We start from the raw sequence: 18,912 nt of genomic DNA, 5'->3' as shown, positions 1-18,912 counted from the left end.
GGGGCCCCTGACTGCAATTCAAAAATGATATAACTTTTCCCCGCAGACGGAAACTTTGTAATCAGGGTAAAAATTGTCATCAACGTCATTTGTATCAGAAAAACACAACCAAGTTTTAACAAAAGGTCAAACCAAGTTTATCCAGAGACTTTTACTGAAAAGTCGACTTCGCTGCAGAAATGCTGTTTTTCATTTTTGTCTTTTTTGTGATAATATTGTGGGAACACAATGTTTTTAGTCAAGGTTATCATCCCAGCCTTCTTTAAAGCCAGAAAAACGATGCATCAAAGTTACATTTTAACCCAAAATATTTATAGTTTTTAGTTTTTCTGCATTCAGTGACCAAGAATAAAAGTCGATTCCTCACAATATCAGGAGAAATCAGAGAAATGAGTCCAGTTCTGGTCTGTGGAGTGAATCTCCAGTCAGTTCATGGTTATTTAATTTAAACAGAACAATAACAGAGCGTCCAGGAAGGAGGTTCGTCCGAACATCTTGCACAAGAAACCGACCTCATCAATTAGTCATCTACCAGTCAACACACGTCAGGGCTCCTCATGCACTGCAAAAACACAAAACCTTACCAGGAATTTTACTGCAGACATTTCAGAACATTTAAATAACACAAAACTAACTGACAGGGAACTTGCTTTAAGTTAAAAAAATTCTTTATTTTGGTGAAAAGGTTTTAGTTCCACTGGAAGATTATTTCATTATGAAAATGCATTTTAACCAAAGTTACAAGTAACTTGTACTTTTAACATCAATATTAAAGAATCCTTTAGTTAAAACAAGCTCTTATTTTTTACTTGTAAGTTTGTTTTGTCTTATTTAAAAGTGATCTAAGATATTTGCAGTGGATTCTTGACTAAAGGTCATTGGTAAGATTTAGTTTTTGCAGTGCAGAACTGATTCCTGAAACAATTAACAGTTCATCTCTACTTTTAGCAGATTTAATACAATTCAGTTACCTAATTGCAAGAAAACATCAGATTCAACCCCCAAAAAAGCATCAGAAACCATAAACTATATTCCTAACTAAAACTGTTTAAATTTAGCTACATTTTCAGTTATCACACTGTAAAAACTACATTTTATAAAGTATTTTGGTCTAGTTTCTAAAGCTAATATCGAAGTACACTTTAAATAAGACCAAACTAACTTAAAGTAACTTATATAAGTTTCATTTAAGTGAGTAATTCCTTAATATTGATGCAAAATCTACTTACTATTTACTTTCTGAGGATATTAAGGAACAAACTCCAATAAGTTCGTTTTGAACATGTTTACACTAAAAACTTGATGAGGTTTTGTGATTTTACAGTGTGCCAGTGACACTGCAGCTTTTAAAACCCAAATTAAAGTGAAGGAAAATATTTTTGGGCTGGAAGCCAAAAATGTTTCACCACACATGTTCAAAGTGGGATGAAGGAGAGAGGAGTAGCAACTAACTGGAGCTGAAAAAGGAGCTGAAATTACTTCAAAATGTCACCAAAAGCGAAACAAAGGTTGGCTTCCAACGTGTGTTATGAAGTTGTAATCGATAAATGTGGGAATATCGATGTTTTATTAGTGGAACCGGCAGAAATGAGGATCAGTTCATTCATTTTGTCCAAACGTCGCCAGCTGGTGGCCTGCGCGCGGTGGTCACTGGGAAACTGATCCTGATTCATGTCAGTATTAAGTTAATCCATAAAAATGAAAAACTTGTAAAGTAAAAGTTGTGCAGAGTGAGAAACGGGCCTCCTCCCTGCGCGCTGCCGCGGAGGAAACGCGGAAGTGGTGAGAAAGCGGCGAACACGCTGTCAGAGGTAAAAGCCCAACTGGAGGGCTGGAGACACTTTTAGGGGATCTGCTCAGAGTTTGCATGAGGAGGGAACGAGCTGCAGCGCCAAGCGGCTCCGCTCTGCGCCACAAGAGTCTGAAAACTGCGCAGAATCATTAGAAAAGAAGCGCAAAGAGTCAGAAACTTACAGCCATATCTCGGCCGCTGCCCGTCTACGTCGTCTGAAGTTGACATCCTCCCGTTCAGAGAAACTCTTCGCGCTCCTCGGCTCACAAGCCTCTCAAGAAGATTTCAAACTTTGCGCACGAATTGATCCGCTCTTCCCAGACTCTGCGCTGCGCCAAATTCCGACAGAACCCCGTTCAGGACCCGTCGGGCCTCTGGTTTCCTCTTCTGCAGTTTGAACGGAGACTCTGTTTTTTTTCTGCTTCTTCTAACCTCACTGATGTCACTGCAGCAGGGTGTGTTCTTAATCCTGAAGTTTGCGTTTCAGGAAACACAACGGCGCGCAGCGGCTGAGGGAGCAGCGCCCCCTGCTGCTCATCACGCGAACTGCGCCACAAAACGTCCTGAAGTTACATTTGACCAACATAAAACATTTTGTTTTGTTTTTAGTGAAAGTCCAACAACAGGACATAAATGTGAAGTAACTCTGCTTTCAGTAAAAATAAGTCCATCCCGTTAATAAATTAAATCCAGTAATATAATAATGCATTACAGTTTAACCAATGCAAATTATATTTATTTAGATTTACACTCTATTTGTGTTTGTAAATATACATTTAAATATACAAGAAATATTAACTAATTCAATATTCTTTGTATATTTAATTACGTATTAATTTATTTTTACATACTAAATAAATAATAAGTTAAATAGATTTAAATCTATAGTAGGATTTTCTCTCATTCAGGGTAAAATACAAATATCAATGTGTCATACCTCATTATACAAAAATTACAAAAAATATTTAATAGTTAAAATCTGAAATTTACATACACCAGATAAAAAGACACATATTTTCTTTTTCTCAGTAATTGAAGATAAATTAAACCAAATTTATTTTTATTTTAGCTCAGTGAGAATTGCCAGGATTAAAATATCATTTTTGAGATTATAACTTGATGATTCATGAGTGAAGGGGGAGTTACCGAAACCTGACAGATAATAGCTTTACTCTCTTGGAACAGCGTTTGCCACCAGTGTGAGTATTGTCTTAGCAGCAGCTATATTGGAAAACATTTTGCAGTGTAGTTTGACATTTGTAGAAAAGAAATCTATAAATAAGCGCTGATGCAAAATATAAACACATCTTGCACAGTTGCTGCATTTTAAAAACTTAAATACTTCAGTTGTGCCAAGCATCTAGTTGGACTTAGCTCCGCCTTCGACGCACAGCTCCTCCCACACTCAGCTCCTTCAGACTAGCCAGCAGCAATTAGCAAACACCTGGTGGAGCTGCTGCTCAGAGCAACGCTGGTAAAAACGTTGTTAAAGGGTTAATGGAGGAGCCATGTTGACTTCCGAAGGCGGAGTTTCAGAAAGAGCAAGAGCTTCTTAAAGAGACAGAGGCCTAATTTCAAGATGTTAAATTATGAAGTCAATTTCTCCTAAGCTGGCAGATTATTTCACTTGAAACAAAACATTTTTCTCATTTTAAAAGTGAAATTATCTGCCAGTGAAACAAGAACTTTTCCATCAATATTAAAGAATTATTAACTTAAACAAGCACTCATATCTCGCTGAAAAGTTACTTCTGAGTTAAGTAACATTTTTGCAGGAGAATCTGAACCAAAGTTACTTGGCAGTATTTTGTGTTTTTGCAGTGTTGGAGTCTCTTTCCTTTGGCCTCTCCCAGGCGGAGCTTCACCGTTCTGCATAAAACAAGAGAGAGAGGTTCTGCTGTGGAAACGGCCGGGTCCCTCCGCTCCTCCATCTGATCTGCAGCCTTCCTCCTCCTCTTCATCCTCCTCCTCGTCCTCCTCCAGCACCATGGAGAGCTCCGGGCTGCTCCAGGCGCTGCTGCTCCTCAGCCTGCTGTGGTTCCGGTGTCACGGCCAGGCGCCACCGGACGTCTCCCCAGACGACCTCCAGGATGAGAAACTGGACCCAGACCTGGTCAGTGACTCCAAAAACACCAAATATTAAATAATAAAAGCATCGTTCCTCTGGCAGATTATCTCACTTGGAACAAAGTATTTTTGGACGCTCTAAGTGAAATAATCTGCCACTTTTTAAAGGATTTGTTTACTTAAAACAAGATTTTATATCTTCCTGAATCATAACTTGTGAGTTCGTCTTGTTTTATTGATTATTTACTGAGATACTGGACCAAAGATACCTGGTGAGATTTTGTGATTTTGCAGTGGCTGTAATAATTCAGCTGTTTTTCAAATAAAGCAAAATGTGTGAAGTGCAAACATTGCTGGATTTTTATTCATTGTCTTATTTTTCAGAAACGCTGCTCCGCTCCTCTCAGGTTGAATTTTAGCTGCATGGTGGCAAAGCAACAGGAAAATAAACGTCACAAATATTTATTTACACTGCAAAAACACAAAATCTTACCAAGTATTTTTGGTCTAGTTTCTGGTGCAAACTTCTTAGTTCACTTGAAACAAGACAAAATTAACTTACAAGTAAGTTTTCAGTAAGACATGGTAGCTTGTTTTACATCAATAATTACATTTAATATTGATGAAAAAGTAATGGATCCTCTGGCAGATTATGTTCTTTATAAAATGTCTTGATATAAAGTAAATAATCTCCCAGTTGAATTGGTATTTTTCAGTTATTAATTTAAAATGAGCTACTATTTCTGATGAAAAGTTAATTTTTAGAGAGTTTTGTGTTATTTCAAGTGATATTTGCACTAAAAGCTATAAAATAAATACTTGGTAAAATGTTCTGTTTTGCAGTCTGATAAGTCTATATGTCATGAAATTTGTTAAATTATTATTAGTATTGTTTATTTGTGATCTGATTTTCAGAGTTGTTGATTTCTTGTCTTAAAGTTGTTTTGTCTTAAAATCCACATTTTGCATGAATATATTTTAATTCTTTACAAGTAAACTTTATCTTTCAAACTGATCTTAATTGATAGTTTTATCATTTCATTTGCTCTGGTTTCTCTGTCTGCATCAAGTTTCTTGTTTTTAATAAAAACTGTCAGGATGAAAACAGCAAAATGACCAAAGGCGCATTACAGATGGGATGACAAATATTTACTTCACAATCTGAATAAAAAATAATAAAGTATAATTAGCTCACATCCCAATTATGTGATCCATTAAGAAACTGATTCAACTAATAACTCTTCAGTAATCACTGCAGTGAAAAGACATCAAGTCATCACACTGTGGAGAAAGATTTAATTTGTAAATATCGATTCAATAAATCAATAAACTTCCAAACTAAAGCAAAAAAAGAGATGAATAATAATGAATAATTTGTCTAAAGAAAACAAGAAGAGAAACAAAAGGGATATTTATCCACAATATGTAACTTTTTAACATGAAATGTAACATATTCCTGTAAAATACAAGAAATGCAGAGAAATATATAAATATTGCAACAAAACGTTTGCAGAGTAATGAACGTCAGTGGCAAATGAGTTAATGAGGAAAATGTTTCAATTTACAACAAATCCATAACATCGTCTTTACATTTTTTTTCTGCTCTTCAGGGAAATAAATTTCTCTGAGCCATGTTGTCGTGTTTCTGTTTGTGTTGCTGGTTTTGCAGGTGGAAGCTCTGGAGGTTCTGCTGGGTCGGATCCACAGCCGGGTTTCGTCCGCAGAGAAACGAGGGATGATCCCGCTGGTGAGCGACGCTTCCTGCATTAAACTGATGCAGTGCAGCTGATTTTAAACTTTCCATTTGCTCATTTATAACGTCTGCTGAGTCGTCAGTCTGTGCTGCAAACGTCTTTCTGCTCGTTGTTGGTTAAAAGCCGGTTGAAAAGCATACCTGCTGCCACTAATTAAAAGATAACAGTCCTCTGTAATTACAGCTCAAATAAAGATTCAAGCCTGATTTCAGGCCATGAAAGCCTCTCAGAAAATCAATCAGCGTTGGAACTACAGGCTCAGTTTGAGCTAATGAGCAGGATCTAATTATTCTGATGAAAAATGTTTAGCTGATAATCCCTCTTCTGATTTATGCTTTCAATTTATTCAGAGAAAAAACATTTCAACGTTTAAACAAAGGTTGAAAAAATAGACAGAAATGATAAAAGACGTCATTAAAGCCGCAATATGTAACTTTTATAAAATAATGTTTTTTGCATAATTGTTGAAATTCTGAATACTGGCTGTAGAAATACAGCACTGTTATTGACAACCAATCAGAGCAAGGAGGCGGGTCTTAGCGCTGTCAATCATTCTTATGCTTCAGCTAGTTCATCATAACATAGCCTGCTACGTATGCTAAGGCTAATTAGCATAGCCACTGATGATGGCGGATAAACAGTTTCCCTGCGACGGTAAGTTAGTACATTGAGCAGGGTACAGTAGGGTGATTGACAGCGCTAAGACCCACCTCTTAGTGTTGATTGGTTGCTTTTGACCAGGAGCGATGCATTTTACAGACTGTAATAGTAATTCAGGAAGGAGGTGGAGGAAATCGATTTGTCTTTGACAGATTATTTGCCTCACAACAAATGAAACGACAGAAATTTTCTAGAAGAAACAAGCAAATATGAAAATCCCCTTTAAAAAAAGCTCAGAAATGATGAGAATAATCTCAGAAACTTTCTAGAACAAAACACTGGATATAGATGCTGCAGCCTGAATCATGTAGTTCTGACTGAATTTGGATGTGTCCCCGCCTGTCTGTCCCCCTCAGTGCGGGACGGGGGGCCGCTGTGCCGTCAAGTTTGGCCCTCGCATCGGGAAGCTCTGCGACTGCGGAAGAGGCAGCAACTGCAACTCCTACCTGCTGAAATGCATCTGAGGAGGAGCATTTGTTTCTCCTGACTTCCTGCAGGGCTGAACATCCTTCAGCTTCCAGCCCAGTCGGCCAATTACCGTCCACATCCGCCGTCATTCGTCTTCCTCTGTGCGTTGCTGCTGCCGCTGGAGGACTAGCATGTGTTCTCTCTCCTGACAGCGGCCTGAAGCATGCAGATGCTTCCCGTCCAATAAACCCACAACATGCACACCAGCAGCTTCCCTTTCTTTCATTTCTAACAGCAAACTTCTTTTTCAGGTTTTGAACTCCAGAAAATGGTGTCCAGAGAAATAATTTAAAGATCATTCAACAAAAAATTGTGTTTTTGTCATGAAATTCAGCTGGAAAGAACATCTGGAATATTTTTTGACCTCATCTAATCACAACTGAACCTACGGCAAGCCGATTTGACGTAAAATCAGTTCAGTCAGTTTGAGGAATTATATTGAAAACCCTGAATAATAATCTAAGATATTTCAATTTATTTACATAGTAATAAAAATAACAATTTAAGATACCTTCAATGACATTTCGACGGATGAAAGTCTAAATTTTCACACACTTTGCATGATGTCACATACCCGTGTGTTCAACTCTTTCCAATAAACACAATTCTCATAAAAAGAGCTAAAAGTGCTGCTGTGAACTCACCCCACAGCTAAAGGATAAAGGGACAGTTTGATGTCAAATGAAGCTTTTTGAGTTTTACATCATAAAATGATGTCATCAATAACAGACCTGGAGTGTTGCCTTGATGTTTTTATGCATGATTCTCCATAGCAAGGATCGAGCTGTGCAAAATGCCTGGTTGAACGCTGTCCCGCTCAGCTCCTTCAGACTAGCCAGCAGCAATTAGCAAACTCAGTAGTTCCATTTTTTTTTTTAGTAAAACTCATCTCACTCTGAAAACTTTTGTTTCCAAGACGGATTAAAAGAGAAGTTCTGCAGCGGCTTTTGCTCTGCAGGCCTGTTTTATAAGCCAAGTTTGAAGTGTTTTTGCACAGATTTATTTTGCTTTTTAATGGGTTTTAATCTCCCGGAACATCTCGTGTTGCGTGGCTTTGACACTTAGCTTTAAATAAGTAAAATACGTTTGTCTCATGAGCGACTCGGAGCTTATGAAACGAATCCATCACGCTCGTCTCCGGGCGAAACGCAAAATGAGCCTCTGTGTTTTCATTAAGGATGCTGTGAGTCCATCAATTTAAATATAACTCAAAGCTTTTAAACTTTCATCTTCAGATCAAACCAGATGGATGGGCAAAAAAGGAGAACGTTTTCCTTTTTACTTAAGGCGCCAGCTACCCATTCCGACCAGAAGATGGCGCTGTTTCTTTAAGAAACGTTTGGCTGGTCTTCAGTAGAAACGTGCAGAGGATGGTGACTCCACTGATGAAGGCCCAGTTTAAAACACCAGTTCACCCATTAAGGCTGACGTCACTGGTTGAGATGGGATCCAGAAACATTAGACACAAACTTTAATGTCTCTTTGACGTAAAAATGCAAAACTTTGAATTATTTTTTTCTTATTCATTTCTTTTTCTGTCTATAACTTTTCAGCAAGGAGGGGCTTTTTTAAATCAATAACTTCTTCATGTTGATGAAAACTATTCTATCTATCTATCTATCTATCTATCTATCTATCTATCTATCTATCTATCTATCTATCTATCTATCTATCTATCTATCTATCTATCTATCTATCTATCTATCTATCTATATCTATCTATCTATCTATCTATCTATCTATCTATCTATCTATCTATCTATCTCTATCTATCTATCTATCTATCTATTCTATCTATCTATCTATATCTATCTATCTATCTATCTATCTATATCTATCTATCTATCTATCTATCTATCTATCTATCTATCTATCTATCTATCTATCTATTATCTATCTATCTATCTATCTATCTATCTATCTATCTATCTATCTATCTATCTATCTATCTATCTATCTATCTATCTATCTATCTATCTATCTATCTATCTATCTATCTATCTATCTATCTGTCTGTCATATAATCAGCTGTTTTAAGGAAAAAGATTAAATAAATCATCAGTGTTAATTTAAAGCATCTCTCAGCAAAGGTTCATTCTGTTTGTTTAAAATCGGCTTAATGATAAATCTGACTTATTTTGCATAAAAGTGCAACGGATTCCAGGTTTTTATAACTGCATCTGCAGAAAACAGCAATAATGATAAAAAGCCAATAAAACCCAGTGATCCAGAGACGGGTCAGTGGGTTTGCTCTGCTCCGGTCCGAGTCAGTCAGACCTCGGCTTGTGGTCGCAGTTCTTCATGCAGGAAAATGCAGAAATGCGAGCAGCAAAATGAGACCTTTCCCTTTGCAGACCCTGAACAAAGGCGCAGTTACCCTGGCAACCTCTCTGAAAGGGTACAGGAAGTGACCGACGCGTTTCCTCTTTTTTATCGACATGTTTCTAATGTCAAAGCAGCGGCTGCATAACGGCGGGCGCCTTCAGGACTGCAGCTTGTGTTTGGACTCACCTGGACGCAGGTGACGCTTCAGTCAGAGAGGAACTGGGAGGAACTGGGACCCAGTTGGGACACAACTCCACTTTGAGTGTCGAGCAGAAATACTTTCCTCAGGTCCGGCAGCGGATGACGAATGTCCTCATTACATCAGCCGCCATCTGGATTAATTATTCAGCGCCTGTAATTGGGTTTGGATGCTTGTTGAACAGGAAGAATCTTATTCTGGTTTTATGTGTTGGTTTGAAAGATGGAGTTGAATGAACGACTTTTACAGACTCAGCATTTTGCTGCGGTTGCATATCGGCCCCATAACTGACGGGGCCGTTAGAGCCACTGTCTGCAGGTAGAAAAGACAACATTTCTGCCAAAAAGCCCAAAGATTGAGATTCATCTCAGAAAGTTTGAGATTTTTCTGAGATTAATCTCTTAAATATCCCAAAGACCTTGGAGAGAGTTTGAAAAGTCAAACTTTTGCTGGAAAATTTTACATTTATTTCAGAAATTTTAGAGAATAATTGGAAATATGAGTTTGAAATGTGAAAAATGTTCTAAAGAATTTTTAAGTTACTTAAAAAGTCAAAAATTTGTGAAGATTTGAAATTTCCAAAATGTAAAAATTTAAAAATTGGTTCAAAAGTCAAAAGTTTTCTAGGAAAACAAAAACATGTTGAGTCTACTCTCAGAAAGCTTTTAGAAAAAATACTTGGAAATGTATGAGTTGGAAAAAACAAAAATGTAAACAATCTTTTGCAAAGTCAAAAATAAGAAACTAATTTCTACATTTTTTAAACATTTATCTAGACTTAACTTTCAAACTCAGATAAAAAATGATTAAAATCTGAGATTGATCTCCAAATTTCAGTTTATTTCTATTCTAAAAAATGTTTTGAAACTCAAACATTTCCATGTTTTTTCTCTAATTTTTTAGATTAATTTTAAAAATTTGTAATTTTTCCAGCTTTTAATCTCAGGAATCTCTTTGTAATCGGTTTCCTCAAATGAATGAAGCAGCTAAACAACCAGAATGTTTTGTTTTGCAGTGCATTTATGCATAAATCTGTTAGTTAATTATTCTTAAGGATGAGCTCTATCATGCTGGTATGTTTCTAGTGCAGTGGCTCAATAATGATGTGAATAATTGAAGAGTATCAAATAAAGGATGAGTGGCTCTGAGTCGCCTGACATTTCCTCGCTGAGGAAATATTGCAGCTTCTCCTCGACCTTCTCTGCTCCGGTGAAGGAAAACTCGGTTGTTCATCAGCAGCAGCAGAAACAACCGCCAGACGCACATTTAGGAGGATGAAGCCCAAAGCAAATCGGCTTCATCCTCGGCTTCTGTGCTCACAAAGTTTCCCCACTTTTCCTGAGTCAGCATGTTTTTACGAGTTTCCTGAACTCAGATTAGAGTTTGACGATTAAAAAAGCAGAACCTGAATCTGCTCAAATATAACCAGGTCTCTTATTTATTTATTTTTTAAATATATTTATCTGCGTATTTTGCTGTGGAGAATCTGTGAGTTTCCCTCCAGCGTAGGAGAAATCCTCCTTTCATCATGGAGGAAACGCTGAGTCATCATCTTCTCCATGTGGAAACAGCTGCTGCTCCTCAGTCTGGACACAAACCGGAGATAAACTCGCTGCTGCGCGCGCAGCTTCTGCTACTAATGATAACAACAACAACAACAATAATAATAATAATAACAATAACAACAATAATAATAATGATAATAATAATAATAATAATAATAATAATAATAATAATAATAATAATAATAATAATAATAATAATAATAATAATAATAATAATAATAATGATAACACCCTGGTCTGTCCTGAAACACAACCTTTTGTCTCAGCCTGATTTTGCACTAAGTGACAAAATAGCAAGACACACATTGTGCACATTGAACGACTGATTTCTCACATGAAAGATTTCAAGATTGTTGGCTGTACAATTCCTGCTTCATCATTTCCAAAGTCAATATGGACTTTGTGTTGCTACTTGGCTCTTTTCCAGGGTTTGGTTTTGAAGAAAACGTAAGAACAGAAACACAAGTCTTGTTTGCAGAGATAGTTCAAAACACATTTCATACATTTTTACCTGATAGGAAACTGCAGACCCAATTTGCACTTCTCCCAGGGGCGTCATTTACCATCCAGTCGTTCCCGTAGAGCTGTTGCAGCATCAGCCATGCACTGCATTTTCTTTCTTCATCATGAGATGTGCAGTGATGTGAAACATGGTGTTTGTGTAACATGACAGCTAATCTGTTGTAATATGATGTCAAGCTCAAAGTTGTCAAGCTCAAAGTTTTCATTTTTTGAGCTTACATTTGAAAAGGTTGGACCTGTTCAGGAGGTTTTAAAAACAAGCAGAACATTTTAAGAAGCTAAAAGCAAAGAGTTGCTGTAACATGAATCCTGGACCAGCAGTTCTTCCTCTGTGCATTTCAGTTCATTTATTTTTATTTTGTAATTACCATTTTATCTGAGGGTTCTTACTTTTCAAAAAACATTAGAAAACATGAAGATCACAAACAAATTTATAATACAAGAATCACCATAAAGCAGTGTTATTGGCTAAAAAAAAACAAATTAACATATTTGTTAAAATTCTCACCATGTTGTGACAGTTTAATATAAGATAGATAATCTGTGAAAAGATCGATTTCCTCCAATCGCTCCTGAACAAAACAACCAATCAGAGTGAGGAGGAGGGTCTTCGTGATGCCAATAATCCTCATGACCGCGCTGCTAAATGACCATTTATCTGCTGTCCTCGGTTGCTATGCTAACTAGCATTATCGTTCGTGTTAGATTTTATCAGGAAGAAGCTGTAACACAACAGAGTGCAAGCTGGGAAGGGAAGCGGCGCATACATGCACCTGATTCACAGCGCTAAGACCGGCTGTCTGGCTCTGATTGGTTATTTCTAGTTAGAAATGGAAGAAATCAGAGAAGACCAATTTTTTTCACAGATTATCTGTTTCTAGTCACGACATGGTGACAGCTTCAACAAATATGTAAAAAAATATATATTATGAAAGTTACATGCTGCAGCTTTAAGCATCCATGTCTGTGTACCTTTGAACATTTTAAAATTTAAAGTATCTAAACTTCTGGCTGAGTATTATAAGATGGCGTGGTCACACCTGAACAGGAAGTGATCCGCGCCATCTTGGTAGGTAAATGCAGTAAAACGCAGAGGCAGATCCAAGGCTTCAGACTAACAAAAACGAAATGTGGACACTCTTAAATAAAGAGAAAGAAAAACACATGATGACTAGCAAAGTAAGTACATGTAGTCACAAAAACGTAGGTTTCATGTCCGTCTAAGCTAGAAGACAAAAATTACATTAGCTAAGCTAACTTTGCTAGTTCAGTCATAAGTACTGCAGTAAATGTCACTGATATTTATCTCAGCATTACACAGAGGAGGGCACTCAGAGTAGTTGTAATGTACTTTTGTTGTTTATCGGTTAGATAGGAACAAGGCGAGAGCTAGTTCTGAGCTTGTGGCTTGTTACCATCTTCTCTAAGGTTTATTTTCACATACATGTGCAGTCTTGTGTTGTTGTCACACCAACTCCATACCTACTTCCAACCAAGATGGCTGTCAATTACAAAGTTTGCAGAGGTGTGACATCAGAGTTATGTGTTCTTCAACTGAACCCACAGCGACCTCCATATGTGTCGTATGTAAGATACTGACTGCTTCTGATTACTCCACACAATCCTGATTTCACAAAAAACTCAAAATAATCCTTGAAAAATCCCAATAAGATTTCAAATCTGATGAAGCAGGAACCTGCATAAAATGAAAACCTGCCTGTTTTTTTGTTTTTTTCCTGGCAGGTTGCGTTCGGTCCTCGTCGTTCATCCGCTGTGACTCCAGGTATGACGAGGTGCTTTAACTCAGCAGGAGACATGCAGCTTTTCTGTTCACACAAGTATCAGCAGAGAGCAGCTTTCTGTTTGAGCTCTAACTGCAGCAGTAGCATCTAAAAGAGACGGTCATCCTTGAAATAAAAATATTAATCTGCAATTAAAAATGTGATCACAGCAAAGTTTGTTAGTTTTTCTTGTATTATTTGTCCTCAATCAGAATATTTCACATACCCAACCAGCTGCAGAAGGAAGGAAATCCTTTGATACGAGTCTCACTGTCATTAAAGTCTCGCTATTTGACATGTTCTGTTGCGTTAACGTGTTGAGAGGTATCTGTTGCAGACCTGAGTGGGTGGAGGGGATAATTACTGCACAACCTGTCACTCCTCACCAATAAATCATAAGTCCTTTAAAGGCTGCCAGGCGCGATGGGGACTCAGGATGTTTGTGCAGCGCATTTCAAGCCTGTTAAAGGGATGATGAGGCAGCTTTGATCCTCCGTCACTGGGATTAATATTTCAGCTTTTAAGTCTAGGAATTTTAAAAGAGCAGAGGAAGAATTGACTTTCTATGAACAATAAACTCTTTTTGAAGGAAAAGTGCTGAACTCCACCCATTGCTTTTGACTCCAGGGGGACAAAGGATGAGTAAATAATGTTTCGCTCTGTCAGCCCTGTGCGTCATTGTGAGGTAATTAAGGGTTGCGGGTTTGGGACCTTTTCGCTTCTGTCTGCCTACACGGTGAACATTTGTCCTTAAATAATGCACACTGTTCATCCTTGTGTAATTGCAGTGTGCAGAAACTGTAGTGACATTTTTTCCCAGCAATGAGAGGAATTTTTTTCCTCATCCCTGCTGCTTCTCTGCATAAAACGTTTGTGTCCAGAAATAAAAGCTTCGCCCGCCTGCAATCTCAGGCGCAAACAAACCTACAGAAGCAAAGGAAAACATACTTTTATGCTGTTTTTCACAGAGTGGGAGTGTTTCGCTTTCGTAACAAGTGGCTGTTAACATTTAAAGAAAATGTGAGGTTCTCAACTAGGGCACATCTTTAGGTAGTATTTAGCAACGATGAGGCTGTTTTATGAAATCTTTCAAGAAACCTTCTTTTCAATAGTTGCACATCTGCAAGTCAATGCTTCTCCTTTCCAGTGTTTTCTCTGCAGCATCCAGAAAAAGTCCAAAAACATGTTTATCCTAACAGCCGCAGCAGTAAGGACTTACTGACAGCTTTGTCCACCCTAAAGAAATCTGTCAGATACGGCTTTAATCAGTTCAGTTGCAAGAAGAAAGACACATTTAAAAACTAATACCAAAATGCATTTGTGTTTAAAAGTATATGACTTATTTATCATTAGGCTTCATTTAAGCATCTGAGATGAATCATCCTCACCTCTGTGTCCAAATGAAAACTCCTGATGGCATAAAGTGCAAAGCTTCAAGCACTGACAGATTGAAACCACAGATTATTTTCTTCCAAGTCCTCATGACAGTTGCAGAGTCTTCAGTTCTTCACAGATTTCTCCATATAACTCTGTAAAATAAATCAGATTTTCAGATTAGCTCAGATCCGATATAAACCGCAGACTAACTAAGAATAAATAAACTAATAAATCCAAATACACAAAAAGCAGAACACAAGAATAAACCAAGAAACTAAACACAAAGAAATGAAATGAACATAAATGGAAAAACAACAAAAGGGTTTGAAGAAATCTGATCTGCCAGTTTCTTTTAACAGATCTTGTTTTGTAAAAATGGATCCTTTTCATTTTTCTACTTTGTGTTTGAAATGAAGAGCAAAAACAACGAGGTTTTTCCTGGATTCTAAAATAATTCATGTAATCGATTGAAACATTTCCAATAGAAAACAACACACCTTCATTACAGAATCCACAGATTATTATTGATCCATTTTACAACAACCTATTAAGAGTCACAGTTCTTTCCCAGAGAACATTACAAACTAAGCAAATAGGAGACAAATCTAACATTTAAGCTTAAAACTTATTTAGCATTTATTAGGGATATGAATAATAAATAATTTTGTAGATGAAAAACAGATGAATGATTGCTGCAGGTTAATCAGTTCAATCTGTATCCTGTTACAAAACAAACCAATGAATCCTGAAATGTTTGTGTCCGAACTTCGCTCCGACTCAACTGGGAATTAAATCAATTCCAATCTGCCGTTTCTGAGATCGTCCACAGATTCGAAGCCATCGGGTGCCAGTCATAGGAGCAAAAGAAATCAATACCGGCAGAAATATTTCAGGCTTTTCAGAGCCATAACTGGCAACCAGAGGAGAAACGGGAGGTCAGCTGGACGAGAGGAGCCTGCAGACGTTCACTGCATCATTCAGACACACAGACAGAGAAAAATAACGAAGAGTCTGCAAACCTTTAAGAGAAAAATGGAAACTCATTTCACAGCCAGATGAAACATTTTCCTACATTTAATTGGAATCCATCAGGGTAAAAAATAAATAAATAAAAAGGTTTTATGTTTCGTGAACCTTTATTAACAGGAAAAACTTTAACAAATGAGTTGATGAAGATCCACGATCAGATCAATAAAGTGTTTTATTCATTTATATTATAAGGAGCTGCATGTCTCCTTATAATATGGGGAAAAGTTTTACAATAGGGGAAACTGCAAAAAGTATTTTTGATCTAGTTTTTGGTTCAGGTATCAATAAAACAAAACTAACTTAAAAGTAACTTTCCACAAGAAATATGAGGGGTTTTTGTTTTTTAGTAAACAATTCCTTAATATTGATTAATGGAAAATAATTTTACTTGTAAGATAGAAAAAATGTCTATTAGTGAAACTAGTCATTTCTATCAATACTAAGAAATTATTTACTGAAAATAAGTTCATACAGTATTTCTTGTTGGAAAGTTATTTATAAGTTATTTTGCCAATTGAAGACGAAATCAAAAACTCCAGTTTAGGGTCATGATCCAAATATTATCAATAATCCCCAATCTGGTTTCTCTACTGGAAACTTTGGGCATTCCAGTCTGACTCGTGAAGCAGCTTCAAGATATTAATAAACAAACTTGTTTCAGTTTTGCTTCCATGAATACTAAATACATTTTTTTTAATGATATTACATGGAAAAAAAAATCAATTTGTGCTGCAGAATTCAGCCTCTGGTCTGAATTTCCAGGCTTGTGTTCATTTCACGCCTGTTAATGGAAACTTTTAAGCATCCATTTGAGCAGCTGAGTTGCTGGAGACTTGGGTCACAAAGAAGGAAATTACAGATGAAATGACGTCTGCTGGAGGTTGAACACCCTGCACTTTATTTTAAATATTTATTTTAATTCTTGGAAAAGATTAAAGAGTGGAAACAAAGAAAGAAAAAGGAAGAGAGACAGAAAAATGTAATCTGATAGACCAACATAAAGTAGCTCACTGCTGGAAGGAAAATAATGCATTTACATACGAAATCTGAAAAGTGTGGTGTGTATTTGTGTGTAATGAATGGATGGATGGACAGCTGTTTTGTTGGATGTCTGTATTTCCTGTGACGCTTTATTGTTGTTCATATCTGGAAACATAACAGACAAACCAATAATAACAATAGCAGCACTGATCAATAATAAAACTGATCAATAATAACACTGATGCAGGCAGCCAATCAGAGGGAGTGTTCTTCCGCAAAGATCAGTAAAATAACTGCCACCAACAACTAACCCCGAATAGTTTTGATCCAGACATTATCTTCATAATCTTCTAGAAAACATAAAAGAAGAAGAAGAACCAGCATCACATCCGGGTGTAAATGGCGGACGAAGCCCTGCAGCCATGTCTGCCTTCATGGCAGCTACACTGATGAGTCACTCAGTCATGAAATTAGTTGTGATGGCGGTCGGTGAAGTTTGCGTTGCGGCGACGTGACTCCGGCGCTGTAATGATGCTCATTAATCATGCTGGTCTTATTCCTGCTCAAACGACTCGTGGGACTCGAGATGCAGCAATTAGTGATGAGTCACCACGTCAACGGCCGAGCCGCCGGGACGACGGCCAATCAGAAAGGGCGACACGCTTCCTTCCTATATGGGAGATCCGGTGGGTTCATGCAGGACGGCTGAAGCTCTGCTTTCCCAGTGCAGGTGTTCACTGCTGGGCGGCTGCTAACAAGAGAACTTGGCAGATGTCAAATCGATGTGAGAATAATCCTGGAAGTCACGCTTCACTGATAAAAACTATGACTTTTAATCCGCCGTCTTTCTCTGCAGGTCCAAACCCAAACTTTCCCAGGTAATAGCCCTCTAACAGGGCTGGTCCAAACCTTTTTGGGGCCCCAGGCAGGGTTTTCTGGGGGGCCCCCCATACCAACATGTCAACAGCAGATGCTTCTTTATTCCTATGATGTTCTCTGAGTAACAGCTGGATAATTTGTAATTAGATTACATTACACCAGTGTAGAATTTAACCTTTTGTCTAAACGTTTTGTGCAAATATCTTGGTGCACTTGAAATGATGCAAAACTAACTTACGAATAACTTTTCAACAAGATATAAGACATTGGATTTTTAGATAATAATTCCTCAATAGTGATGAAAAATGAAATAAATGAAATACTTAAAGACTGAGACATGGATGTTAGGATACTAAAAGATTTAAATATTTAGTTTGATTTAGTTTTTGCTAACTAAATATTTAGTTTGACTCTAAACATTTATTTTCCAAATTAAATATTTATTTCTTCACTTTTAAATACTGAATTTAAAAGTGCAATATTTAGTTTGGGAACTAAATATTCCATGTGCGTAATCTGGCATAACTGACCCTTTGAGAGCATTCATGATTTTAATGTGGCACAAAATGGAAATAATTTTTATTCTCCTGTTCAAGGGAATCAAACATGGAGGATTATCTTCTGATTTGACCTGCAACAACACAAAGACTTGGATTATTTGATCATTTTCCTTTATTTTGGTCAATTGTGTTTCTTTCCGTCCTCATTTTTCACAAACATCCTCATGGCGGGTCAGGCTGAAAGCAACCCACGTTTCTTTTTTTTAGCTTTTGATAGAATGACCTTTGTGAGATATGAGGTCAAAAATGAAGCTGTTATTTTCCGATACTGGCGTAGTGGGTGTTGATGTCAGTAAAGATCAACTGAAAAAAAATGGCAAGGAGGTTTTATTTTCGCTGCAGCATTAACAGAGTAACTCAACATGATTTATTGGACATTTGACGCACTAAAAACACATGAAAAGTGAAAAGTGATAGATATAAATATAAATCTAAACCAAAAGTTTCAGTTTTCAGGGAGTTTATTTAGATGGTCTGACGATTTAAAAAGAAAGGTTCAGTATTTAATAAAATCTCTGATTTTCCTGGTGTTGGTGAGCAGCATGTTAATTAAATCTCATCTCCTGCAAATAAAGACATCCAACATTTTCTCTGTGTGGAGTTCAGACGGAAAACATTTTTATTCTGACAATTTCTAATGGTCTGTATTAGTTGATTTAGTAATAAACATTTATTAGTTGTTCAAATTGAATAGAATCCAAAGTGACACCAGTTTTCTGTGCTTTCTGGTCTTTAGCCACATTTCTGACCTCACATTTATAGGAACGCAAAACAAATGCTTGAATTTATATCCAAATGTTCAAAACATTTGATGCCAGTTAGATGGTCGATTTGAACATTGTATATTTCATTACTGTAAATTTAGGTATGAGGCTTATTAGATCCATTAGGCACTTAAGGAATGACTCAGACTTTTATATTCTGATCATTTTATATACTATATATTCTTCAAG

General features: G+C 37.0%; 2 protein-coding genes across 2 annotated transcripts in view; one reads left to right on the top strand and one right to left on the bottom strand.

The window, feature by feature from the left end:
* iqgap1 (IQ motif containing GTPase activating protein 1) overlaps nt 1-2,232 on the bottom strand; it is a 48,771-nt gene extending 46,539 nt beyond the window's left edge. The window contains exon 1 of the mRNA XM_055023550.1: nt 1,975-2,232. Coding sequence (XP_054879525.1) covers nt 1,975-2,020 — 46 coding nt within the window. The 5' untranslated portion in view covers nt 2,021-2,232. The remainder of the gene's footprint in view (nt 1-1,974) is intronic.
* Nucleotides 1,441-6,947, top strand: cartl (cocaine- and amphetamine-regulated transcript-like). Its single transcript, XM_055023551.1, has 4 exons — nt 1,441-1,508; nt 3,614-3,905; nt 5,529-5,606; nt 6,630-6,947. Exons 1-4 carry the CDS (start codon nt 1,486-1,488, stop codon nt 6,735-6,737), a joined length of 501 nt encoding a protein of 166 aa, XP_054879526.1. The 5' UTR covers nt 1,441-1,485; the 3' UTR covers nt 6,738-6,947.
* The last annotated feature ends 11,965 nt before the right edge of the window (nt 6,948-18,912 follow it).

The sequence above is a fragment of the Poeciliopsis prolifica genome, unplaced genomic scaffold, assembly GCF_027474105.1.
Source record: "Poeciliopsis prolifica strain line A6 unplaced genomic scaffold, Auburn_PproV2 SCAFFOLD103, whole genome shotgun sequence".
Taxonomy (NCBI): Eukaryota; Metazoa; Chordata; class Actinopteri; order Cyprinodontiformes; family Poeciliidae; genus Poeciliopsis; species Poeciliopsis prolifica.
The sequence above is the reverse complement of the archived record's forward strand: the minus strand, read 5'-3'. Positions and strand labels throughout refer to the sequence as shown.

Bases quoted from the DNA above. Each gene is read 5' to 3' on its own strand.
- cartl (XM_055023551.1), top strand. From the start codon at position 1,486: ATGTCACCAAAAGCGAAACAAAG. The intron at 3,906-5,528 runs GTCAGTGACTCC...CTGGTTTTGCAG, and splicing joins AGAAACTGGACCCAGACCTG to GTGGAAGCTCTGGAGGTTCT. The intron at 5,607-6,629 runs GTGAGCGACGCT...TGTCCCCCTCAG, and splicing joins AACGAGGGATGATCCCGCTG to TGCGGGACGGGGGGCCGCTG.